At 41.9% G+C, this 27,538-nt stretch overlaps 1 protein-coding gene across 1 annotated transcript in view; it reads left to right on the plus strand.

Annotated features, from left to right (window-relative positions):
* The first annotated feature begins 442 nt into the window (after positions 1-442).
* The window catches only part of LOC308103543 (kinesin-like protein KIF13B), a 42,252-nt gene continuing 15,156 nt past the window's right edge, over positions 443-27,538 (plus strand). Inside the window, 21 exon segments of the mRNA XM_080453559.1 lie at positions 443-572; positions 698-833; positions 1,157-1,245; positions 2,606-2,699; positions 12,988-13,000; positions 13,202-13,262; positions 13,849-13,941; positions 14,588-14,768; positions 15,918-16,005; positions 16,178-16,312; positions 17,803-17,915; positions 19,021-19,132; positions 19,334-19,546; positions 21,503-21,613; positions 22,322-22,456; positions 22,683-22,810; positions 23,186-23,272; positions 24,094-24,284; positions 24,775-25,030; positions 25,682-25,844; positions 27,053-27,199. Of these exon segments, the coding sequence (XP_080309685.1) occupies positions 1,176-1,245; positions 2,606-2,699; positions 12,988-13,000; positions 13,202-13,262; positions 13,849-13,941; positions 14,588-14,768; positions 15,918-16,005; positions 16,178-16,312; positions 17,803-17,915; positions 19,021-19,132; positions 19,334-19,546; positions 21,503-21,613; positions 22,322-22,456; positions 22,683-22,810; positions 23,186-23,272; positions 24,094-24,284; positions 24,775-25,030; positions 25,682-25,844; positions 27,053-27,199 (2,391 nt within the window). The 5' untranslated portion in view covers positions 443-572; positions 698-833; positions 1,157-1,175.

Below are 27,538 nucleotides of genomic sequence, written 5' to 3' on the forward strand. Positions count from 1 at the left end.
CAACACATTGCGATTCTGTTCTGCTAAAAAAAAAATCTGTATAATGTATAATATTAACGTTAATCATAATTATTTCAAACAAGGGTGGCGTTAAAGGGACATTTCACTTTCAAATAAAATAAACATTAAAAAGTATATAAAGAATAGATGAAAAAAGTTTAAGAAAATGCGTGAGTGGGCCGTGTTTATTCCATTACTTTTTTCATATGTATTTTTTATGTTTATTTAATTTTAAAGTGAAATATGCCTTTAATGATTTGTGTAACTTTTATTGTCTGGATTTATTTTTTTTTGCCGTGGGGAAAAAAAATCACAGATACTCAAAGCCTGTGGATCGACACCACTCCGTCCGTTATTCACCCCTAGTCGCCGCGTCGTTAGCTTGTAGATCTGTTTTTCTCCCCCTCGCGCGACACCGACGTACTACGGCGTCCCAACCACACACTAATCCCCTTAGCAGCTCCAAGTTGACATGACTGATCTCTACGGGTAGCTTCAGGAAATGCAACAGGTGGAAGAATATCTGACCTGAGAAAAGAATGAACTAAAAACCAGTCCGATCGTCACGTACAGTAAGTTTTGACATTCAGCGGCATCAAAACGCGCATTATAACTGCACGATACTGAGTCTAGTGTAGTGATAATATAACGTGAACCCATGTGGAACCCGATCGCATGCGTGTGTGTTGTGTTGTAGCGTCTGGTGATCGTGGTTTGTACGTCAAGGTGGCTGGGTGGATATCGGACCCCGGCTGTAGGAAGCTTGCTGGAGTGCTGTGGGACAGGACTCAGGAGGGAGGACGGGGAAATAGCTGCGCACTCGTCTCGCACTGGTCAGTTTTCACCCTGCCTTTTATTATGATTAGATATAAACTACAACAAGATCACATGAACATTCCTAAAGCTGTCGCTGTCAGGGTGCCGATCTGGCTCTGTTTCGTTGTCTTATTATTGGGTTTATTTATAGGGACACTTGTGTTGTGTCTCTCTCACATAATGGAGGAGTGGCTTGTTGTTCAAAATAGTAATGTGAGAAGAATGAGCTGGTAAAATGAGAGGGCTAAAACAAATCATTTCGTCACAGTTTCTACACAATAGACAATAATATCGGTCACATCTTACATGCTTTAAAACAACCCAAGTTCATTCATTTTAGATCATCAGCCGGCGGCGCTATGGATGACAGCAGCCTGAACGACTCCAATGTAAAGGTCGCAGTTCGGGTCCGACCAATGAATAGGAGAGGTGAGTAACATGACAGAGACCTTGTGACAGTCATTTATTATTCGTTTCACGAGCTGATCCTTCCAGTTCCAGCCACTGATTCTTACGTGTGTGTTCTACCTTTTAACTCTATGGTTCTACTTCTACCAAACGCTGAACGCACAGATGCTGCTGTACTGCTCGTTTGTCTGTCTCAGTGATTCTCAAACTTTTTGGTGCCAAGGACCCCCAAATTGATATATCAATCTGAAAATGTTTTGTGCCAGGGACCCCCCCCCCCCCCCCCAGAAGAGAAGATTAATGTTTAAAAGTTTAAAAACTATTCAAAATTATTCAAAAGTATCCAAACATTTTCTATATTTTTCAAAAATAATTCTAAAATGGCAGATACAGTACAAGCTCACAGCTTTTATATCTGCTATTTTTGAATAGCCAACATAGTGGTTAAAATGATTGTGATGCTACGTTAACTACTTTTGCTGGGGACCCCCTGGAACCCCCCCAAGGACCCATGGGGGGGTCCCCGAACCAATGGTCTAAGTTTTAGCTTCTTCATTTGTAGGCTATTTAGTAGGTTTGGCCCTGGTCCTGAAATGTTTCCTTTTACATCACTGTGGAAAAGTCACTTGGCAGGAGCATGTGTGAATGCAAGTATGAACATGGAATAGTCAGTGACATCACTCTCAGAAAATAAGCATTATGCATGCACAGTGACATGGTATACCACTTTAAACAGGTCAGATGCAGGTGTAAACAATAGTGAGTTTAAAACCTGCTTTTATTGAGAGAATTCCCACTGTGCATGTAAGTGACTGGATGTCTTCCAATGCAGCCACTTCCTTAATTTCCCGTTTAGATGGGAATGTGGAACAGAACATTAGTGAAGGTCTGACCTTGCTCTTGAGTCTTCCTATTAGTGAGAGGTTTGGTTGGGAGAGAAGTGGATCTGTATGTTTGTACAGGCCAGGCACGAATGATTCAGCAACAACAAAATTGTTTCCTGCAGCTCCGTGTTATGAAACAGGGAACTGGCGCACAGGCGGTATATGCCACCTGTTTTGATGAGAGCTGTGCATGTCTGCATGACCACTTTCGGAAGTTAAAGTGACCATACATAATACATTATATAGTTGACTGAACAATGCAGTTTGAAAACTCACTTCCTGTACTGCATACCCATTTGAATAAGTATGCAAGTGCTATTCAATTATTCAAGTTTCCACTTTTTGTCTAGGACGCCAAAACTATTAGTTTAAGCATTTAGTTTCTCTCTACTGTTGTCTGGTTTATATTAGAAGTCAGCGATCCCATAATTATCGTTTGCTACAGACTTCATATTTTTAATTAAAAAAAAATCCTGGGCTGTTGTTTCCCCCATCAGAGAAGGACCTGAAGACAAAATGTGTGGTCGAGATGGAGGGGAACCAGACAGTGCTGCATCCAGCCAGCATCAACCTAAACAAAGGAGACCCCAGGTAGGACCGCAGGTTTGAATTCCTGGGTTGTTTGTTTGTTTGTTTACTCTTGCAAAGTCTTTGTTTTTCAGCTTATTTGTGGCTGTAGTTTTGTGTTTTGCAGTGGGTTATCAAGCACTTGGCTTGACAAAACATTTTGTGTAAAAGGTTTCATATAAAATGGTAAATGGAAAGATTGGAGCTTAGGGGAGTTTTGTGCTTAGCAGATATATTCATTTATGTTGTGTTTAGCCATGCAGTCCCTGGGGTGCACTTTATAATTGGTCCCACTAGGAAATGAATGTCAACCAGTGTTCATGCTGTGCTACCCTTTTAAGCAGGACCACAGTGAATTATATCATTATATTGCTCTTCTTAATCTTCAAAAGCTATGGTTATTTTACTCCCAGGACCCTAGCTATAAGATATTGCATCAAGTTTAGTGATAACCTAATTTCCACCTGAAGTCCCTGACCAACATGATTGCATACAGCTTGTTAATGTAAAGTAGACACCTTGAAATCATTCCCTTCGCTTTTATGTTTGTTTGTACTGTACGTTCCTTTGCATGAGTCTATGTGTGAATGGATTGTTCAAGGTTAATGTAATCAGAAAAAGCCAGCACACTGACACACTGGCCTTTTTCTCATTACATTGGACTGTTATGCTGGCTTCTCGCACCTGGTCCACTCCCTGGTAAGCCATGAGGCAAGAGCGCAAACTTTTCTATATTATTCTCTTCGAGGTTTAAACAGAACACTGCGACACAGTGGGTGTGGATTCTACCCAGCCGGTCTCAGTGACCAGCAGCTAGCATGAAGAAGGCTCAAATCCAAACCTCACTTCTTCTCCTTCATCCACACCCTAACTTTCACTCTGCCTCCCAGCTGTTTTCCTTCTCCTCCCTCCTCTGCTTCTTGCGCCATGTCTTTCTTTACAAAGGGTGTGTCTGTTCCTGCTCATTCCTGCTCAGGTAGTCAGTCTAGAAGTTAAAACAGCAGTAGTATCGCAATTAGAGTCAGCACTCCATGCCTGTTACATAAAATCTATTAAAATGTGCAATGAATTGCAAGAAATGAAAGGCATTGTAAATGCATTGCATGGTAATGTAGTTGTCATGGCTTCTCAGAATTTATGCAAGCCTTTTTTTAACCACTTAAACCCTGTAATTAGTTGACCGGAGTCCCCCAGGGCTCTGTACTGTAATAGCCACTTTTCCTGTTTTCACTCAACACTAAATATCTTCGCCGAAAATAGCTGATTTTCAACGCATCGCATTGCGAAGTGTTGTGAGCTTGTAGATCTGTTTTTTTTTGCCAAATGTGTGCCCCGGAACAGGAATGCTAGGGTTCAAGTGGTTAAGCAATCTGATCATACACAGTATATTTTAAAGTAGGTATGTAGTGTAGTATGTGTGAGTGGGCATATGCCAATGTCCCTGATCTTGACTGGTGGTGACAACGTCCCTCTGTCTGCTCCTACTGTAGCAGTTAGCCAGGTACTGAGAGGCTGGCCTACAACACAGAGGAGGCCAGGTACACTGCAACATCCAGTGTTCATTTAACTCGTAAAATAATGGACCCTTGGCTTTGGAATTCCATGTTTTTCTATCCAGGGTCAGGTATCTATCAAGGTCAGGTATCTTAAGGTATCTTACTTTTGTGCCAGTTCTTCAAATCAACATTGGATTGGGTCACCAGCATGTCACCTGCAGTACCCGTGGTGACAATATTCTTGACCACTGCTACACGCCCTTCAAGGATGGATACAAAGCTCTCCGCCGCCCACCGCTAGGAAGCTCTGACCACTACGCCATCCAGCTGCTACCTGCCTACAAACAGAGGCTAAAAAGGGAGCCGGTCGTTGAGAAGGAAATCCGAATCTGGTCTGAGGACACAGACGCTATGCTACAATCCTGCTTCTACCAGACTGACTGGGGGATGTTTAAGAACGCCGCTGGGAATAACATCAACGAACTCTCAGACTCAGTCACTGGCTTTATCAGTAAGTGCATAGATGACATAGTCCCCAAAAAGACAGTTCGGATCTATCCCAATCAGAAACCATGGATGGACAGCGGAGTACGTGCACATCTGCATGAACGGGATGCTGGTTTCAAATCTGGCGACGTGGAAACGCGCAACACGACGCACGCGGCCCTAAACAGCGCCATCAGGAAGGCGAAAAAGGCCTACACAAAAAAGATGCAAGACAAACTCAGCAATGGCGACATCAGGAGCACATGGCAGGCGGTACACACCCTGACAGACTGCAAAACAAGAACCAGAAGCGAGGTGAACCCGCCTGCCTCCCTCCCCAACGAACTGAACACTTTCTACGGCCGGTTTGAGATCAGCCCCAACCGCGGCAGCCAAGCGGGGCCATCAGCAGCACCAGCAGAGGAGAACCCTCTAACCATCTCGGAGAGAGAAGTGCGTACAGCCTTCGCACGAGTCAACATCCACAAGGCAGCCGGACCTGATGGGATTCCAGGCCGGGTCCTTAAGGCATGTGCAGACCAGCTGGCGGGTGTCTTCGCTGACATCTTTAACCTCTCCCTCTCCCAGGCTGTGGTCCCTGCAGGGTTCAAAATGTCAACCATTGTGCCCATTCCCAAAAAGGCCAAAGTGACATGCCTGAACGACTGGAGACCTGTCGCTCTCACCCCGATCGTCAGCAAGTGCTTCGAGAAACTGGTGAGGGAATACATCAGCTCCACGCTACCTGCCTCGCTGGATCCGTGGCAGTATGCATACCGCAAAAACAGATCCACCGACGACGCTATTGCCATGGCTCTCCACACCGTCCTCTCGCACATGGACAACAAGCTGCTGAAGGACAAATATGTACGTATGCTGTTCGTGGACTACAGCTCAGCATTCAACACCATTGTCCCAACAATACTTGACAAAAAGCTCAGAGACCTAGGGCTACACCCAAGCATGTGCGACTGGATACAGGACATCAGGTGGTGAGAATGGGCAGCATCACATCCGACCCCCTGACCCTCAACACCGGAGCACCCCAGGGATGCGTGCTGAGCCCTCTCCTCTACTCCCTGTACACGTATGACTGCATAGCCACACATGTCTCCAACACCATCATAAAGTACGCGGACGACACGACAGTGATAGGCCGAATCGTCAACAACGACGAGTCTGACTATAGAGAGGAGATCAACTCACTAGCGCGCTGGTGCCGGGAGAACAACCTCTCTCTTAACGTCGACAAGACCAAAGAACTGATCGTGGACTTCAGGAGGCCGCGGAGAGACCATGCGCCCATCCTCATCGACGGTGCTGCAGTGGAAAGGGTCAGCGAGTTCAAGTTCCTCGGAGTACACATCGAGGAGGACCTCAAATGGGAGACGCACACCACACACGTGAGGAAAAAGGCTCAGCAGCGACTGTACTGGCTCCGCCGCCTGAAGAAGCTCGGAGTAGGACGTCGCATCCTCAGGCTGTATTACAACAGTTCTGTTGAAGGCATCCTAACAGGTTGTGTCACGGCCTGGTACGGGAACTGCACTGCCCGAGAAAAGATCAGCCTACAGCGAGTAGTGCGATCGGCAGAGCGGATAATGGGAATCGAGCTCCCAGCGCTCCAGGAACTGTACAAAAAGCGGTGCGTGGTCAAAGCCAAGCGCATCATCAAGGACAAGCACCACCCAAGTCACAGACTGTTCAAACCCCTACAACGACCGCGACCGGGCAAGGGGCTCTACCGCAGTATCAAGAGTTCCACCACCAGGTACTGGTCCAGTTTTGGTCCGGCTGCTGTCAGGATGCTGAATGAGGCATAAGCCTTGTTCAGCAGCCTGACAGCAGGCGGTGCAAAAACTTTTCTGGCTCTTCCTGAACACACCTGTAGATTATACCAGGGACAATGACTTGGACGTAGCTCCCCCCTCGGACACACCTGTGGACTACACCAGGTACAAATGACTTTTTTGTTGCACTCCCTCATGGAGCTACTTGCGGATTATACTAGGGTCAGTCCACCCTAGGTGGACACGCACTGACCTTTTGCACCTTAATCCCATGTATAACGCACTGACTTTTTTGTTTTTTTTATTGTGCTCTTTTTTTCTCTAAGCACCTTAACGTCCATATGTATATCATGCACAGTATAAGTATAACATGCACAGTATACATACATTGCTGCTATGCTCAGGCACCTTAGTTTTTTATTATCTCAGGTACTTTGTAAATATGTAGATAACTTGTCTGGCCTTCTGTTGCTCTCTTGTTTTGATCTCCTTCCCACTTGCCCCCCACCCCTCTTCTTCTCCCCCCCCCCCTCTTCTTTCTATGGAAATTAACGTTGCGATGGGAACGATGTACAAAAACGAATTTCACCCACTTCTTTACCTTGTAAACCTGTGATGTGACAATAAAACTGATTCTGATTCTGATTCTCACCTTGATCCAGATACAAACTCTTCACGATGACCAAATTCAGATTACCAGTGATCTAATGGGGCTACACATCACAGTGTAGGCTATATGAAAAAAACAACATGTAGAATAACCAGCATGGGGTCATTCTAAAGGACAACTTTGGGTTTTTACAACCAAGGTTTATATTTTAACTTTTTTAAAGTAAATAAAAGATTTTTTTTTGATTTTTTTTTTCATTTACTGCTTTCTATAGTTTTAGCAATTTTCTCGATCTGTTTTACAGTGGGCGGGGGCATTCTGTCCGGTGGCTAAATATGCCTTTTTTACACAATAAAAAAGGTCCTGTAGTCTTTGATGGCCAGATGTGAGTTATTGGGGGCTAGAAGAGCTACTGTAAATAATAATAAAGAAAACGCCGAGTTATTGTGTAAAAAAATACATATTTAGCCACCGGACAGAATGCCCCCACCCACTGTAAAAAGATCGCGAAAATTGCTAAAACTATAGAAAGCAGTAAATTAAAAAAAGTTGAACACACATCTTTTATTTACTTTAATTACAATCTAAAACAGAAACCTTGGTTGTAAAAAAACAAAGTTGTCCTTTAAGTTCTTTTATCATATTACTCGCTTCAATATTCACTTATGGGAGAGCGCCCCCTGGCGTGATCACAGAACGCCAGGGGGCGCTCTCCCATACAGAACAGGGGTTACGTTCGTAACCAAACGTTTTTATTTCAAGAGACAGCAATCAGCACAATAAAACAATACAAATGTCCCTTTTTTTTCCTTTTTTTTTTAAACAGTAAGACCCCTTGTCTGACCCACAACAAATAGATAACAACAATATACATTATTCACAAATACGTTGTGGTTATTTTGAACTTGGATATTAAATAACAAAAAGTTTTATTACGTTTTCTTTCTGGAATCCACCCGGGAATCCACCCTTTTGCTGGGATACGGATAATCCTGAATTGTTGGATCAAGGTAGCATCACAATCCTACTAAAACAATTTTGAACAACATACTGAGGGTTTGATCCAGTTCAAAACCAAGACTGGATTGCTTGATCTAATCCACTTCCAGAATCCCTTCTGTCTTTTGAACAACCCATTTTCAAGATTGGATCCAATCCGATAGCTGAAATCCTATCAAATTGCTTCTGAACAACTGGGCCCTGCATTTGACTGTGTAGAAGAAGCTCCCAAGAGGGTTTGGCTCCTGCTCAGGTGGCCTGATTCAGCAGGCATCCTTTAGGTCAAACTCCTTTAGCCAGGAAATGAATCCCTGCCTTTGTTCAACAGAGGATCTCACATTTCACTATTTTACCACCCCCCCCAGTGTAATTTAGCTAGAGTCTGCCTTGGCATTCTGTAGTATGTGTGGGTGGCTTCTGAACTGTGTGTGTAGTACAGTATGTATACGTTACATTGGGGTGTGTATTCTGCCCTAACTTGCTTACTGTACAGTAAGTGTTCAGCCGTGGTATGTTCCCTTGTGGGGCTCAGTGTGAACAGGTTTTACAGGCTCCAGGATTCATTTTCTCTAAGACGGTCATGCAGACAGAAGAAGGAAATGCAAATAGACAGATGGATAACTGCCAAAATGAGGCAGACTACTTTTAGGTGTAATTACTGAAGGGGGGGGGGGAATTTTGCCTGAATAAGCACATAATATGTAAACATGTTATGGGTGCTCCATCTCACTTATGTTCCTAGCTTTTGACATAGGTGGTGACATTAACCCTGAACGTAGAACAAGATGGGCTATTTTCGCTATTTGCCGTACAACAAAGTGTCTAGAGTGATTAAAACTTTAATCATGTTGTGAATAACGTATTGGATGGAAAGGGTCAGTCACTAGCTTAATAGGTTGCCATGTTGTCTAGTGGCTCACCATACATGCAACTTGCAAGTTCAATCTGTGGTCTCTAAACGTGGGTTTGTTGTTTTTGTGAGGGGGCCTTATTTGATTACTCAGTCCTTCTACGGCGTTTTTGCTTTGCCAGCTTGTTGGCTGACAAGATTGACAACAATTAAGCACTGAATGAAGCTCAGCAAAATTCAGAAATTATATTATGGCTCTTTGACTTGTTATGTTAACAGACAAAATGGCAGGGGCAGTTGTGAAACTTTTAATCGGTAGGGATCTGGTTTTGAATCCAGCCTGACGTGTGTTGCATGTCGTTCCTCTGCTGTATCCTTCCTTTTCCTGGTTCCTGTCAGTGTGCTGTCCATTATAGCAGAAATGTTTGTTTTCATATACTACTGGCTGCAACGACTTAGCGTCTTGTGATATGTACTGTACACCCTCCATCCCCAAAATTTAATATAATTATGTAATGTGTATTTGCAACTTATTGAAGTGTAGGCCAGGTTTATACCTCCAATTGGCCATAGCTTATGTGTTGTTGTTCATACAGACAGACTTGCATGGTAAACTGGCCTGCCCACCATACTCCTCCCTGAGTCCCTCCCTCATCACACTCCACTAGTGACTCCTTGGAGCTGTGAGGCTCTGCCAGTTATCTCAGGAATGTCCTAGCTAACCAGCCCAGGACAGGACAGGAGAGAGAGGGCTTAATGTTGCTCTTTCATGGACATATAGGCGCCAAGTTGTACACAGTGAGGCCTTGTTCCATAAGGGCTGTGTTTGGTCAGGTCTAAATTTGAAATATTTTTTTTACCCAAAATTGCTTGTTGCATGAGTGCAGACTGTATGTTTTGTGTACCGTGGAAGACAGAATGTGATACTAGTGAAGTTTCATTGGGATGCCAATGTATATTTTCACCATAACAACCGCAAGGGCAATTTATTTTTTATTCAATATTTTTTGTTGCAGGTTTTTTAGATTCAGAAAGGACACTGAAGGCAGAAAACTTGCAACACGTTCTAGTCTGAATCAAACCAGTGACATTGTAATCATGCAGTATCCTGTCAGATACTGGTGTACAGCACATAAGTAATTTGTAAACAGCCGTCTGTTTTGTGACATGGCAGTTTTGAGCTAATCTTAGTTAGCTAATCTTCAGCACCTCTTGGAACTTGTTGCTATGTGTCCTTGATCAGATGGCAAAGTTGGCACAGATGGCAGTCTTTACATTACATTACACTTAAACCCTATACTGTATACTGCGTTGAACGGAGTTCCAAAGGGTTCTATACTCAAAATGTTTACCTCTACACCACATCTCTTCACCGAACATAGCTGATCTACAAACTTACGGGTCACAATCCAAACGCGTGGTGTCACACACACTGCCACATGTTGCATCACAACATAAAGTGTGACGCAACACTTGACCTTGTAGATCTGCTATTTTCGGCAGATGTTCACCTATTATGACATGCCCACAATAGGGAAGCTAGGGTTAGTGGTTAACTCACCATGTCACTCAAATATCACTAGACATGATGAGTGTGTGTTGTGAGGATGTGTCACATCTGAATTATTGACTTGTTTTTGTTTTGTCTTGGTTTTTGTTTGTTCACTTCATGGGCCATAGAGAAGGAGAGTCTAGTTATAAAATAATGATGGTGGCAACATGATGGAGTCTTTCCTTTCTTGCAGGAATGCTTTTAGTCAGTGTGGGTGATTATGAGAATACCATGAGATCACACTGCAGTATTATATGATGAAGAAAAGTTAATTATATGATAATGAAATTGCACACCCTCTTGCTTGAATTGAAAGTATAGCTGGCATCAGATGTGTAGAATATTGGTCTGTCTTGGGACACACTTGAGACATGGTGGACTGTTCTGAACATGATCTTGCACTGTGTTCCTCAACTCTATTTTCTGGGGCTCATATTATTGTTATTCCCCCCCCCCCCCCCAGGAAGTAATTTCATTTGTATTCACATGGTGTCTCAGCAGGTCTAAATCAATCTCTAATTTGATGTCTAGATAAAAAAATACAAGTTGTAGCTCTACTATGGAGTGGAGAATCTCTGCCCTTGCAGAAATGTTGAAATAATGGCCTGTCTCACGGACACACTGTGGTGGTTACAAGGTTCTTAATGTCACAGAAGGTTACATTCTCCCCTTGATTCACAGCGAGCCAAAGAGGATTAGTGACCTAGTCCTAGACCATGTTTTAAGCTTCAGAGAAATTAAAACTCTTCTGACTTTTTATCCATTTAAGTCTATTCTCTTACTCCACTGACTTTGACCCTGGAGCCATGTCTGGCGTCTTTACGATGACATGGGCTGCTTGCTACATTGTAGCCTTCAGTATGCTGTTTTTCTATGGACAACAACAGTCATGCTTTAATGTTTTCTTTATAATGTAAGAGTAAGAAAGCTGAGAAGGAGATGGTGAAGTGGAGGTATGAGAGGACAGGACTGTCAGGATTCAGTCCCAGGGCCAGGCTGAATCCAAGGGGGAACATGTGGGTCCAGTCTCTCTCCAGAGATTATGCCATCCCTCGGCTTCGTCATTCTCTATCTAACATTTAGCTTTCTCCATTGCACATGAGTTGAAAGTATGAAGACGAGTCAGCAGGTAGGGGTTCGGTGTTGTGCTAAATGAAACTTAAACATTGCTACAATATTGATGGACACATTAGGGATGCCTATCTGCCAACAACTAGGCCATATGATGGCGTTGTTTATGATACTTTAATCACAGAATGTTATTAAACCTCTATTAACAGCAATGTTGTCATACAACAGAAACCTGGTAGACAGATCATATTCAGCATTATGAGCTTTCTTCTACTCGGTACCGGTTTCCACTAACAGCTGAAACAGTACTTTGTCATCAATTATGTTTTGAGGATATCAAAACATCCTTTTGGCATGATGGCATCTAACTGCCTACAGTGATGCTTTTTAGTTGGGCTAGATCAAATAAGCAAGTGTTGCTTATTGTAGTTTTGGAATTCATTTAGCCCATTCAATCCGGGAACGTGAGAATCCCTGAGAACGAGTGCCTTGCTATGAGCTTGTAGATCTGCTATTTTTGAGGGGGAAAAAATCTACTGACAAATGCATATAATTTTGGGTGGTCCTTGACATGAAAAAGTTTAAGAACCACTGATATATAGCAACATAAATTGGGGGGGGGGGGGGGGGGAACTGTTTTTAGAAGACATTTGTAAAATCCCCAGAAGCAAAGATTTGAGTTAAAAATGTTTGCTTTAAAAAATATATATATTCAAAGATTTGCACATTTATGTTCACGATTTTATTATTTTATTATTTATTTCTAAAAATAGCAGATCTACAACAGCTTGTATATCTGCTGAATAGCCCGAAGTATAAAATAATGGTTATGGCAAAAAAAACTAAAATGACATGCGTTCCCGGATTGAATTGGTTCAAAGTAAATGTCTCATGGTAAGTTGTTGTAAGTTGTTTCTTATGACACTTACTGTAGATAGGCTGATAGGCTGATAGGCTGAGGTAGAGTTGGCCGTCTTGGATCCAGTATAGTTCCTGGTTCAATCCCCGGCTCCTCCTGGCTTCATGTGGAAGTGTCCTTGAGCAAGACAGTGAACCCCTAACTGCTCCCGATGGGCAGGTTGATGCCTAGTTCCCCTCACTGTCTGTGTGAATGTGTACGTGAATGGGTGATTGTAACTTGAAAAGTGGTTTGGATACAGGCATTATATATAAGTGCTGCTGACCATTAGGCCTGTCACAATTATTACATAATCGTCTAGTCGCAATTATTTGAGATAATCGCAATTATTTTTGCATAATTGTCATCATTGTTTCCATTTTGAAACATTTTCACACATTTTCAAATATAAAAAAAGTAGCTTGTAGATCGGCTATTTCTGCTATTTTTACAGGTATAAAAATTTTATTAAATATGTATATTTCAGTTATTTGTCATATCTGCCCTGTGCAATTTTAGTAAATTGTGGTTATTATGTCTTTTCCATGTGCTGTGGCCAGGAATCAACCAAAGGTAAGTTAAATCTAAAGTTGAATCAGCATGTTAAATTGAAATTAAACATAGTTTGTTTGTTAGCGTACAATCTCTTCCTGACTCTTGTTCATTTTTGTCATTATATAATACTATTATATAGTACGGACTGAATTATGGTACATCATTGGTTGTGTGCTGTTTTGACATGTTAAGCAATGTTTTTTAATATGTCGTCTTCAGGTTTTTGCTTACGACTACTGTTTTTGGTCCATGGATGAATCCCAAAAAGACAAGTTTGCAGGTTAGTAGCCTACATTTTGCTTGTGTCAGCATTTTGTTTTCAACACTGTTTTATTGGTACAATCATGTGTGTTTAGCACACAAGCAACTCTGCCGGCTGTTGGGTTATTCATTAATGTTATCTGCAGGGCTATGTGTTTCCTGGTATTCAGAACATTGTATGGAGTTGAAACAACTTTGTGAGAGAGACCTGTGTTGTATTGTTTCGCGCAGCGAATATTGCAGATCTACAAGCTCACAACACGTTGACGTGTTGTGAGCTTGTAGCTCTGCTATTTTATTTTATATATAAAATATTTATACATTGGACAAATGAATTGTCAGGGGAGAATGACAGTTTATCTGGCCAACAACACTGCTACATAGGAGTCTTTTGACTGTGAAAATAGCTGTTTGTTGTGATTGACTGCCCAGGACCCTGATCCTGTAACCTTGTGAAATGTTTATGTGTTTGCTGATGCCCTTGTCTCTCCTTCCTGTTGTGGTAGTTTGCTCTATAAGCCACTAGGGGGCTTCCAGTCCTGCCTGTACAATACTTTGTTCATGTACTTTATGTGGCCTATGGGCATTTCTGTTGTTTTTGGCAGGTCAAGATCTTGTGTTCCAGTGCCTTGGAGAGAGCCTGCTGGACAATGCTTTCATGGGCTACAATGCCTGCATCTTTGCGTATGGACAGACAGGTGACATGACATTCAGATTTGTTTTTAGTAACAGAACTCTCCCTTCCGGGTGCCCTGTATCACAAAGAAGATTAGTAAGTAATACATGTACAGTCATTGTACCTTAATTCTGACTTTTGTTTAGGCTTAATTGTCTTTTGGTTCAATGTTGTTGGTTCACATGTCTGTATGTTTAAAATAATGGACAAAAGTCATCCATATTTGTTTGGCTTGCAGGCCTGGGAAGCAGTGCGATAAAATAAAGCACCAAAAAAACACCATACTCATACCTCATTATGTAACCGTTGTGGCCTTTATATATGATTAGTTCTGTATGCTCAGAAAAACATGTAGTAGTATGCTAATTACGGCTGCAACTATTATGTTCATAATTCATTAATAGTTCAAGTCGATCAAACATTTTTTATTTGTATTAATCTAATTTAAATGACTTTTCCTTGTGAAGTTGTAAATGGCACATATGTGTACTACAAAACCGATGATTAATGTTTTTACAAAAACATTTGATAAATTTTCTGTTCAGTGATGAATCGACTATTCGATTAACAGTTTCACTCCTAGTTCTAATATTCTGTAGGTTAACCTTGATTGATAGTTTTTCTTTGGTTCGGTCCATGGTTGATGCTTTCTGTGTGGTTCTCCTCAGGTTCTGGTAAGTCATACACTATGATGGGGTCGGTGGAGCAGCCTGGATTGAGCCCTCGGCTGTGCAGCTCGCTGTTCAGCAGGATACAAAAGGCGGTGGGGGAGGGAGAGAGCTTCACCGTGGAGGTGTCTTACATGGAGATCTACAACGAGAAGGTCCGAGACCTCCTCGATCCCAAAGGGTGAGTGATTCGGCAATCCGTCTTACAGCAGGTTCAAACTAAAGCCGGATTTATACTTAGTTGCATGACGCCACGTGCAAAGAAATATATCAAGCCGTTAACACATTAACCGCCAAGAACGTAGTCCTACGGTCCGTTAAATCCAACTGTTAAGACCGTAGCCCTACGGGCTGCGGTCTTTTCGCGCATGCGCGGTCCGGGTGCACTTTCGGAATTTTTTTGATCCACTTCCGTTTCCGGTTTGATGACCGGAAATAGAATTATTTGGGATCCGGTTTTGACGATCACGCCCGCTCCCATTCTACAGACGAAACTGAAACTCAATTCTCTTCCTGTAGTTTTTTCTCCTCGCATTTCACTGTTTAACGTAATCCGCTCTAACTACAACATGGATACCCCGTTTGACACGCGATCTTCACTGGGAGATACAGGGAGATCTCGCGGATGTAAACAGACCGTGTAGAGCTCAATCTTAAGGATTTTAACAAGATCTATGGCGACATGAAAAAAACAAAAAAACAACAAAAACACCTTGGCACTGGTGAGTACATTATGAGATTAACCTCTGGCGGTCGATGTGTTAATGAAATATGTAAATGTACCAGTGTGCGGTGCGTGTTGGTAGCTGACCACATGATCACAACATCCCCTGATCGATTCAGGCTGGAGACCTGTGTTGCACGTCTTTCCCATTCTCAGCCCTCAGCTTCCTGTCTGTCCACTGCCCTGTGTGTATTATCATTCTAATTGCCTATGTCTTGTATGGATGAATGGTGACGTCACAGGAACTTCACCTGCTGGTAACTGAAAATGCTCTCCTCTCCAAAGTCTCTTTCCATAGATACTCACAATAAATACCTGTATACAGCTGAGGTTCAGTTATACCTTGAAAATGGCTGCAGTTAGGAACACAACTCTTTGTTTCACACCCTCGGAATCATACTGGAATGCAATTAAATTTAAATGGGTTTAATTGAGAATAGAGTTAGTTGAGTAAAACATAAAAAATAAAACCATTCTCTATCTCTCTCTCTGTCTGTCTCTCTCTCCCTGTCTCTGTCTCTGTCTCTGTCTCTGTCTCTGTCTCTGTCTCTGTCTCTGTCTCTCTCTCTCTCTCTCTGTCTCTTCCCTTCCCTTCCCTCCGTCCAGGAGTCGACAGGCTCTGAGAGTGAGAGAACACAAAGTAATGGGGCCATATGTTGATGGCCTGTCACGACTAGCTGTGGCCAACTATAAGGTATCACTCTTATTTTGGAAGAATGCTATATATAAGATCAATTTAATAATTATCCATAATAATAGCTATGAGTTAAATAGTTTATATTCATTCGTTTTCATTTGTTTGTTATTATGTTTTTGTCATCAGTGATGTTCTCTACTTTACATATAATGCCACATATGCCCAACAGGATATCGAGTCTCTGATGTCGGAGGGGAATAAGTCTCGGACCGTGGCAGCCACCAACATGAACGAAGAGAGCAGCAGATCCCATGCTGTGTTCAACATCATCCTCACACACACACTCAAGGACATGAAGTCTGGGGTGAGACACATGCACACAGATATATATATTTTATTTTAATGGCACCTTTCCGAAACGGGGTTTGCAAAGTGCTTTACAGAATAAAAGCACAACGTAATAAAATACAATAAAACAGAGGCAGTAAAATAGCATGAGAGATATTAAAAACAAAGACATTTATTATACGTTTTAAGTACTTAGGAATAACGTTATCGCCAATTAGAAGGGTGTTGGTTATCAAGACAAAATGAAGATTATAACCAATTAACTTAAAACAGACTTGGTTAGTTGGCCTTCACTACAGCTCTCTTTCAGAGGAAGAATAAAACTGATTAAGATGACTAATTTTATGAAGATGACTCATTTTTATTATACACCAAGTATGTTGCCTTTAACACTTGGGGATTTTTTACAATTTTTGAACCTTTTTCAAGTGGTCACAAAATATTTTCAGTGATCACCGTAAACATTCGGTAATCCGTTCCATAGTTGCAGCCAGTTGAAAATAGTCAAAAATACATTGTAAAAAAAAAGAAAATCATATTTTTATGTAATATACGTTTTTGGCACTCAGAGGGTGTATTTGCAAAAACGTATATATACGTTTTTGGCACCCAATGTGAAAGTCCCTCCAGCCTTTCTTTTTTTAAAGACCAACAACTTAATCTCATATTCATATGGAATTCTAAACAGCTGGAAACATATAACTAACTTATAACTTATATATATATATAGGAGAACCTACACTGTTTTGAAGTATGTGGAGAATCAAAAGTTAAATTAATAAAATGCTACAAATAGTATTGACTGGATATAATCCAAGCTGTATAAAGTCAGGTTTGTCTTAGGACAGTACGTGTAGGTGTAAAACTCTGGACTTGTGCACACTTGTGGGGATACCAAACTATGCTCTTATTATGCTACAGTAGATACTGTATAGACTTGCCAGCTCAGGAAAAGAACAGCTTTTCTTTCTTTCTTTTTTATCCTTAGGGAAACTGAAAAGAGAAGAAGTCCACATCAGTTACTGAATGTTTTAAACTCATAATGAGTACAGCGAACTTTGAACAAGAGATCAATATCTCTTGTTCAAATTTAAGAAGAACAAAAAAGATTTTAGCGATTATGGGAGGATTTTGAGAAAACATTTAACAATACATCATTATATTTGAATGTTATTTTAAACTTTTTTTTGTGACCAACCTTTTATTTAATTTTTTAAAAAGCTTTTCAAAGGGAAGAGACATTACATTTGTTGATTTATATAAAAAGAAAACCTTCTCGATTATTCGATTAATGAAAAAAGTAATGGATAGAATAATCGCTAAGAAATGAATCTATAGATGCAGCCCTAAGTATAATAAGTAATTAACATTGTGTATCATGAATGTGTGGTCTTGTGTGTGTTGTGTATCATGAATGTGTGGTCTTGTGTGTGTTGTGTATCATGAATGTGTGGTCTTGTGTGTGTTGTGTATCATGAATGTGTGGTCTTGTGTGTGTTGCTACAGACGAGTGGAGAGAAGGTGAGCAAGCTGAGTCTGGTGGACCTGGCAGGCAGTGAGAGAGCAAATAAGACTGGAGCAGCAGGAGAGAGGCTGAAGGAAGGCAGCAATATCAATAAGTAAGTATCAAATACAATATTATTATTACAATTTTTCCATTGTCAGATTTTATTACCTGAGTCTTAATTTTGTGGCTGAGTCAAACTGCCGAGTGACAAAAATGTGTTGTTTCCTATCAGTGTTACATGATAGAGCATGGAGCAGTGAACTTCTTATGTGGGATTTATACTTGCGTTGTGCACCGGAAATAGCAGATCTACAATCTCACTGTGCGTCACACTGCTGCAACACATTTCATAGATCTTTTTGGTGCGTGACACAGCACGCAACAAAGTATAAATTAGGCATTTGTTGAACACATTGCAATACTCAGTATTTCACAAGTTCCATGGACAGAACAGGACAAAACACAACAAACAGACTGACTACAGTAACCACTCGAACTAAAATCCCTAACAATTAAAATCATAATGGAAAAAACATACCTGTATGCAACATCACATTATACACTTAAAGTAAATACAATAGACCTCTGAGGCACAAACCAAATTACCTCAAACTAGACATCAGAGGAGCAGCTATTAGTTAGCAATTCCTTTCCCATCCTTTTGAAGACCCCAAGTGAAATCAGTGAGAGCAGTTTGACCTTAGTTTGGAGATCATTCCGTGGTTCAAAGTAAAATAGGCTTCTTTTGCCAGTCTCTGTTCGCAGAGGAGGCACAACATAGCGCAGCCAAGCGTTTGATCTAAGGTTGAGTGAGTTGTTGATCAAAACAAACTTGGAGCAGATATAAGAGGGGAGGTATCCAAGTATGGCTTTGTAGATGGAGTACCAGTACTGAAGACGAGCAAGAGATGACCACCCAACTAGAGCATACAAGGTTCAATGATGCGTCCTGAAAGCAGAGTTTGAGATGTATCACAGAGCAGCATGGTAGAGGGGGTCCAATTTGGCCAAGACAGAGGGTCAAGCAAATCTATACACAGTGTCACCGTAATCAAGATGAGATAAAAAAACAGGCCCAAGATTAACTGCTTACGAGCAGGAAGGTAAAAACACGATTTCATTCTATCCCTCTCTACCTCCATCCCTTTCTTCCTATCGTCTTCACTGTTCCTTCCCTCTCTCTTTCTTTCTTCTCCTCTCTGCCATCCTCCCTGCAGGTCTCTGAGCACCCTGGGTCTGGTTATCTCGGCGTTGGCTGAGCAGGGAGTAGGGAAGAACAAAAGCAAGTTTGTTCCTTATCGAGACTCTGTTCTCACCTGGCTACTTAAGGTACACACACACACACACACACACACACACACACACACACACACACACACACACACACACACACACACACACACACACACACACACACACACACACACACACACACACACACACAAAACACACTCTTAACAATTTAAATCCAGTGATGCGCCTTGGGTATTGAGGCCATAAATGTAACGCCTCTCTTCCTCGTACGTTCAGGACAGCCTGGGTGGGAACAGTCGCACAGTCATGGTTGCAGCGGTGAGCCCTTCGGCGGACAACTATGATGAGACCCTGTCCACACTGCGCTACGCTGACAGGGCCAAGAGCATTGTCAACCACGCAGTGGTGAACGAGGACCCCAATGCCAGGATCATCAGGGAGCTCCGAGAAGAGGTGGACAAGCTACGGGAGCAGCTCACCGAGGCTGAGGTACCTGTGATACTTACTATGAATAACCAACAGATGAGTGGAAATAGCAGCACTCCCCCCAAAAAAATTGTTTAGCTCAGGTTCACATTTTTGCATTTTGCTAAATCAAGCTGCTAACACATTTCGGCATAGAGCCTTCATCAGAGCACCATAAAAACATGGTCATTGCATCATATGACCATCATATACTGCAATATATACAATTATAGAAAATATCCTTCCTTTTTTTTACACATATCCAATGTATTGTAGTGTTTCTAGGGGCTGTTATGTTTGAGGTACAGTACAGAGGTAATACAAAGAGTGAATATACCCAATTCAACAGGAACTGGCTCCTCCCGTTTTTAAGACGGGTCGGTATAAAAAGTAATGAAATGCCTGCAGCTGCATGTCATTTAATTGGTGTATCCAAAACGTCTCCCTTTGGGACAACAACTTGTGGAGGTTACCCCCTCTAGGGGCAGTAAAATGTTTTGCACCAACCAAAAGAAGGTTGGATGGAGAAGAATTATGGTTTGCTTCTGTACGTGTTGTAGGTTTGTGTTCTGAGATCTGCAATGTTAGACACTTTTTTGTTTGTCCAATGTATGCCTTTCCACAAAGACAGGTAAGCATGTATTCCATATTGGTGGAATGACAGTTGATATAACGTATATGTTTGAATGTTTCATCAGTAAGTGGATGTGAGAATAATTTGGAATTGGTAGTATTGTGGCATTGTGCACACTGTCCTCGATAGTTAGCAAAGTGGAGAAGTTAGGATTTGAGAAAATGTGGACCAGTTGGAGCTCTTCTGTATGTGGAGAGAATATTAAGAATAGCTTCCATTTGTACAATTATAATTTGTTTGCACAATAAGTTGTTCCTTGGTGTTGGTTGGGCACGGATCACACCTATCCAAGAGACGATCCCTCATGTCAGTCACCTGGGTAGTGAATTTCCCCAATAAACACTTTCATCTCAGATGGAAGAATTGCCTTGTTGCGATATTTGGATGATTAGAATTATAGTGCAAATTGCAAAAATTTTATTCTGTTCCATTGGTTTTCGATAGATTGTGGTTTTAGATTTTGTTGTCAATATACTTATATATATACTAGATTGTTATCAAGAACATTAGCAGATGTAGGGCTGCTATCCGCTGTGAATTTGAGAAAGGTTGTTGTCTGATATCATCAATAGAAACCATTTCCATGGCTCAAAGCTACAGTTCATACGTTTTTTGTCCACTCCCTATGGAGAGAATTGATTGCAAGTAACACCTGGGATTTGAATCTGGGTCTCCCATGTAAGGAACCTTATACAGTATCTTACACTCAGCCTAGAGGGAAGCCCTCATAAACCAGGGGAGATATTGGGCTGATGAGCTTCAGGCAACGCCCCATGTCAAGTCGGTTTAGTGATTGTAATGCTTTTGAGTCAGTCTATGCCTGTGCAGTAATTAGGTGTTCAATTTTTTCTGCTAATGGGTGTTTGTGTATGCTTGTTTTTGTTTGTTGATGTGGGCACATGTCTGTACTTAAACTGTGTTTTGTGTGGACTATTGTATTTTTTTTGGTCTCCTCTTGGTCTGCTAAAATGTGTTTTATCGCTTGTTAGAACTTGTGTTAACTATGTTATTCCCTTATAGGATTTTAAATTTGTTTTATTTTATTTTATTTATATATTTTTTTATGTTCCAATTGCTATTCAGCAGTTTGTAACTCCTGTTTTAAAAAGTGCTATACAAATAAAGTTATTATTATTATGAATTAGCTCAGCTTGGAGGGTGCGCAGCCTTGCTAAAACTAAATAACTGCTAATTAATTACATTGTTATGTCATATGTTTGTACATTTCTGTTAAGTACATTTTTACAATGATATACCACTGTGGAAAATTATAAAACATAGTTTATCAGTGTGATTGTTCTCTGTGTCAGTGCAGTTTATCAGTGTGATTGTTCTCTCTCTCTCAGTCTATGAAGGCTCCTGATTTGAAGGAACGGCTTGAGGAATCGGAAAAATTTATCCAGGAAATGACCGTCACCTGGGAGGATAAACTCATGAAGACGGTGTCTGTCGCTCAGGTAACACACACACACACACACACACACACACACACACACACACACACACACACACACACACACACACACACACACACACACACACACACTCATATTATATATATGCCCTTGATTGGTTCAAATAAACCTAGAGAACATTGCCTTTTTTGACATATCACAATAGGAAAAGTATATCCAATTCAAGAAACTGGATAAAACTCTTAAGTTAGATTGATTGGCTATTAAAACAACTTTGATCACTCAGTGACTTACTTTTTCTCTCTCTTAGCTCATGCTGCATGTATTCACTTGAGAACAGCTTAAACATTGATTGAATTATTGCTTAATGAATTGATTATCATGGATTAAGTATTTTCCCTACACTGTAGATCAGTTACAGCAGCTTCAGAAAGTGATTTAGTCATGGATCAATGGCTTTATTAAACATGCAATCTATGCCATTGATTCTCTTGAGTTACAGACCTGTAAGGGTCCTCTTGGAACCCCCTCAACTGCCTCAAAGACCCCGGAGGGTCCCTGGACACCACTTTGAGAAACACTGATCTATGCCATCAGAGAACAAAAACCATGTTTACTAGAGCAACCAAAATGTCCAATTAATGTTGGTTTAACAACACGCCTATGATGCTACTTTTTGTAGAAACATCAATCTCCAGCAGCTTGACAATCAATCTAGTTATTGATGAATTGTGTGGCGTACTAATGTAGGAGCGTCAGAAGCAACTGGAGAGCCTGGGGATCTCTCTTCAGTCGTCTGGGATCAGAGTGGTGAACGACAAGTGCTTCCTGGTCAATCTGAACGCTGACCCCGCCCTCAACGAGCTGCTGGTGTACTATCTGAAGGTACTGCACACAGGGGGCGCTGCCACTATGACTTCAAATCAATATTATGATTATTTCAAACGTTTGCCGTTCGATTAATGAACGATTATTAAAAGAATTGTGAAAATAAATAGCGAAAAGCAGACACATGGTGATCCAGTTTGTGATGTGGTACATTTCCTGTGTGTGTGTGTGTGCGTGCGTGTTTTGCATATGTGCGTGCGTCCATGTATGTGCCTCGGAACAGGAGCACACACGCGTGGGCTCGGCCAACTCCCAGGACATCCAGCTGTGTGGGATGGCCATCCATGCTGAGCACTGTGTCATCGACATAACAGACAACGGTGTTGTGCTCACTCCTCACCGCAATGCGCGGTACGTTGGCGGTAGAAGTTCAAATGATTTAACCACGTGAACCCTAGCGCCCCTATTCTGGGCGATCATTTGATGAAAATGGCATAAAAAGGAGGGGATTAAGTATACTGCCGTAGGGGACAACTACGTGGTGGTTCTAACTAATCTTTACAAAACTACAGCTATTCATAAATAATGTATCGAACCAGTGATAGACAAGCTATTAATGAAATTTGCACAATGAACATGAAAATGGCAGTATCAGTAAGGTAACGGGAGGTTATTCATCCAGGCAGTCTGGGATTTATTTTGCAGCTTACACCCTTCTGAGATATGTTCACTCTTATCACCTTGTTATCTCGAGTTTTCATAAACGGCTGTGTTTGTCCCCTGCAGGACATGTGTGAACGGTGCTGCCGTCATCAGCCCAGTGCAGCTCCAACACGGAGATAGAATACTGTGGGGAAACAACCACTTCTTCAGGTCTGTTACACACACACACTCACACACAGCTACAGTCTTTAGTTTTACTTCCGTATGTGTGGTGACTCTATTTACTCGGGCAGACATGAATGTCTTGTTGGTGTTTTCGAGCCCTCAGTCATTTCACATTTCATTGAATTGCATCTACAGTACAACCATCTTCCCTCTTTCTGCTTTCTTTAAAGTGTTGTTGTACTGTGGTAGAGCCTTGGGTTGTATCGCTGCTTGGCCATGATAAAAGTCAAACTATTATCCATTCTTTTTTTATTTGTTGCTTCTGTGCTCTGGGATTGAGATTGAAAGTAGTGATTCCATTCACTCTCATAGCATGCTGAGACACTTAACAAAACTACACTTTTAAACGCAAACACAGCAGATTCTGTCTATATATAAAACAACGACTCATGGCTTTTTCCCACCTATTTCACCTACTGACATTGTTGTCACTCCTCTTACATTGATATTGGTGACGTATGGATTTTTGCGAGAGAACTTCCATTGAGGATAGTATAACATGAATACAGCCACTTTACTTTTTTATACATAATAATGTATATTTGCAGAATCCACTTAGTTTGCTTTTGCTTTTGTGCTAAAAGTGTGATCTTTAGACATGTTTCGCCATAGAATGTGATTTCTTGCTCACATGGCTCAGAAGCAACATATAAAGATGTTGGGCAATATTTGGACTTACATCGTGTCCAGGTACAACCTAAGGTTCTACCCAACTTCAATGTCGCTTTCTTTAACATTTGTTTTTCACTCACGCATGCATACTGTACATAACCACAACACAAACACACACACACACACACACACAGGATCAACCTGCCGAGGCACCTGGCCCATGCAGGGACTGAGGAAGAGGACGGAGGCAGTGTGATGAAGGGCAAACTGAACACTGACAGACTGGAGGTGGAGTTGGACGCGTCCAGCGACGTGTCCAGCGAGGTCAGCTTCGGTTACGAGTTTGCCCAGACGGAGGTGATGATGAAAGGCATGGGAAACGACGGTGAGTGGGAATGGAAGAATGGTTTGGTTGATGGTCGGCGGGATAGGGTGATGAGAGAAAAATAAGACGTGGTTTGTGAACAAACGCCGCAAAAGTCATAATGTGGTATTCACAGGGGAAAATACAGAGGACGTTGTCCCCGTGTGTGGTGACTCTGACAAGACATTTGCATATTTTCTCGAAACTGAAAATAATCTCTCTTCCTTTCCTTTCCTCCACTCACTGCCTCCCTCTCCCTTCTCTCTCGTCTCCCTCCTCCGTCCCCTTTCTCTCCCACCCACTTTACCTCCCTCTCTCTCCTCCCTCCGCTGTCTCTCTCCCTCCCTTTCTCCTTCCACTCTCCCTCTCTCTTTCCCTTCTCTCTCGCTCTCGCCTCTCTCTCTCTCCCTTACTCCCTCCTCTCTCTCTCTCTCCCCCTCACTCCCTCTTATCACTCCTCCTCCTCTCTTTATCTCTCTCTCTCTTGCCGTGTCTCTCTCCATTCCTTCAGACCCCATGCAGTGTGTGTTGCACACGTTGGAGCGGCAGCACGAGGAGGAGAAGCGCTGCGCGTTGGAGCGCCAGAGGCAGATGTACGAACGCGAGCTGCAGCAGCTGCGCAGCCGGCTGCATCCAGACCAGCCTCCCGCCTCCTTCAACGTCCTGGACTCCGTCGGGCCGCCGGGGGCCTCCGGGAACACGGGGCCCTCCCCCTCGACATCGTCTCCCGTTGGCCACAACCGCATGCGGCGCTGGAGCGAGGACAGGTGAGTTGGACGATGGAAGCCGTCAGTCCCAAATCTGCTTTACACTCTGTTCAACTGTTCACCTCACTTTCTTTGTATTGGGAAACGTTAAAGGGGTACTTCACTCAGATATCAGAATGTGTTTAATCGTTGTGTGGAGTATTATACAGCATTTTTTTAAATGGTTAAACCACATTAATCCTATTTGGGCAAATCTTCATACAGTACATCATTCAAATAAAATCTTCGTCAAAAATAGCCAAAATAACAAACTCACAATGCGTCGCAATTCGTTGTTCGGATTTTTCAAATGCTGAGTAATACTCCATACGACAAGTAAAATCATGTACATGGTTAGTAGATTGGTTTGCAGTTGAAGAGTTATTAGTTTGATTTCTGTCACTGACAGACTCCTATTTCTACTACAGTAAATCTGAGCAAAGACACTGACGTACAGTATGAACTGAGCACATGATAAATGAAAAGGTGGTTATGAAACCGGTCAGCTGTTATTTGCATCCTGCATTACTGTAATCACTCGCAAGCAAAGATGATACAGTGTAGCTTCACTCAGCAGTTGAAGTGATTTGCCCAGTACCCACCACACATGTAATAAATAAAATATAATAAATAATAACTTTGTGGACTTTTGTGTGTCTGTCTGTGGTGTAGAGAGGCGATGATTACTCGCAGCCTTCGGCGTCTGAGGGAGCAGATAGTGCGGACCAACCTGTTGGTGCAGGAGGCCGGCTTCATAGCCGAGGAACTCAACAAGAGAACAGAGTACCGGGTCACTCTACAGATACCAGCCACCAACCTGGATGCCAACAAGAAGGTACCGGAAGCTGTCTCTCTTTCTATCTGCTGCTTTAACCACATTCAACCTGGCGTCTCTATTTTTATTAACCCATTGATACCTGGGACGCATCTGTGTCACTTTTAGATTTCTTTAGGCTATTCAAAAATAGCAGATCTACAAGCTCATAGCGCGGCACCGAGTGCCGCGCTACGAGCTTGTAGATCTGCTATTTTTGAAAAATCGTGAATTTTTTTTTCAGAATTTTTTTTTTTCAGAAAATTTGTTAGGATTTAAAAAAAATTTGACGCGGCCTCAGGTCTTAATGGGTTAAGTTGTTATAGGTTTTTAAAAAAAGCAAATCTACAAACTCGCTATTTACGCAGCGCAAAACCATCATACGAAGAAGTATAAGTATGAATCAGGCTTAAGTGACTAAAAGGTGTGTTTCTTCATTGTGCATTCTCTCTCTCTCCCCCTTCATTTTTATCCCTTCTTCCCTTCATAGCGTGACTGAGTTCCCTAAGGTGCTTTTCATACAAACATGAATGTCCTCCTGATGCGGTTCAGTGATTGGTATTTCCTGTTCCACCCTTATCACATCTTTTTTATTCCCCCCCCCATATTCTCTCTCTCTCTCTCTCCCCGACCCTCTCTCTCTTTCTCTCTATCCAATGTCCCTCTCATACTCACCCTCCATTTCTGTCACTCTTGTCTGTTTCTCTGGCTACGTGATATTCCTAAATTGCTTTACCCATGTGTATTGCGGTCCTGTCACTACTTAACCCTCACTGTTGTCCTGGGGAGGATGTACACGACCACATGTCTCCTCTGATACACCAGCCGCTTACATTCACCTACCAGTGAGGAGTTTCATTGGGAAAACGTGAAGGTTTACGCTATCCTCCCCAGATCCCCTCCTGCTGAGCAGGCGCCCTGACCGACCAGCAGGGGTCTCTAGTGCACCATCAATGAACCTATGATCCCACCTATATGATCCCAACAAATTGTGTTTTGAGTGTCCGGTTAAGCCAAAGATAGTGGGCGAGTGTTTGACCTCTACAACAGTCAGATGTCTGTATATTTTGAGTTTTGAGAAAATATATCTGAAATGGTTTTGTGAGAATATTTGGGAACAAACTAAATATTCAAATTTCTTTGTTGAAACTTTTGACATCAATCAACTAACCTGGACATTATGTGACATCTAAAATCACTGGTCTCTGTCCCTCTCTCTCTCTCCATAGCGTGATGTGGTGCTGAGTGAGCCAGCGGTCCAGGTGCGTCGTAAGGGTAAAGGGAAGCAGATCTGGGCTCTGGAGAAGATGGAGAACAGGCTGGTGGACATGAAGGAGCTCTACCAGGAGTGGAAGGACTTTGATGAAGACAACCCTGTGAGTGAAGGAATAAGAATAAGTTGTTAATATAATGAAGTAGTTGTGAACAGATATTTTGTTACAGCTTTAAAAGCTACTTGACTACTCAGCAACAACTTCAGTTGGAAAGAATGTGTTTAATTATGCATGTGTATGCATGCCTGCATGTAGGAGATAGGTGATATATTAACTCCATTTGGGCTTATAAGGGAGACGGGTGGGACCAGGGATAAACCTAGATGGAAAAAAACAAATCATACATTTACTGATATTTTCAAAAATCTAAATCCTAACAGTTTTTCGGAAAAAAATATAAATTTTTAATTTTCATGATTTTTCAAAAATAGCAGATCTACA

This window comes from Gymnoscopelus braueri, assembly GCF_963280865.1.
Source record: "Gymnoscopelus braueri genome assembly, chromosome: 16".
NCBI lineage: Eukaryota > Metazoa > Chordata > Actinopteri > Myctophiformes > Myctophidae > Gymnoscopelus > Gymnoscopelus braueri.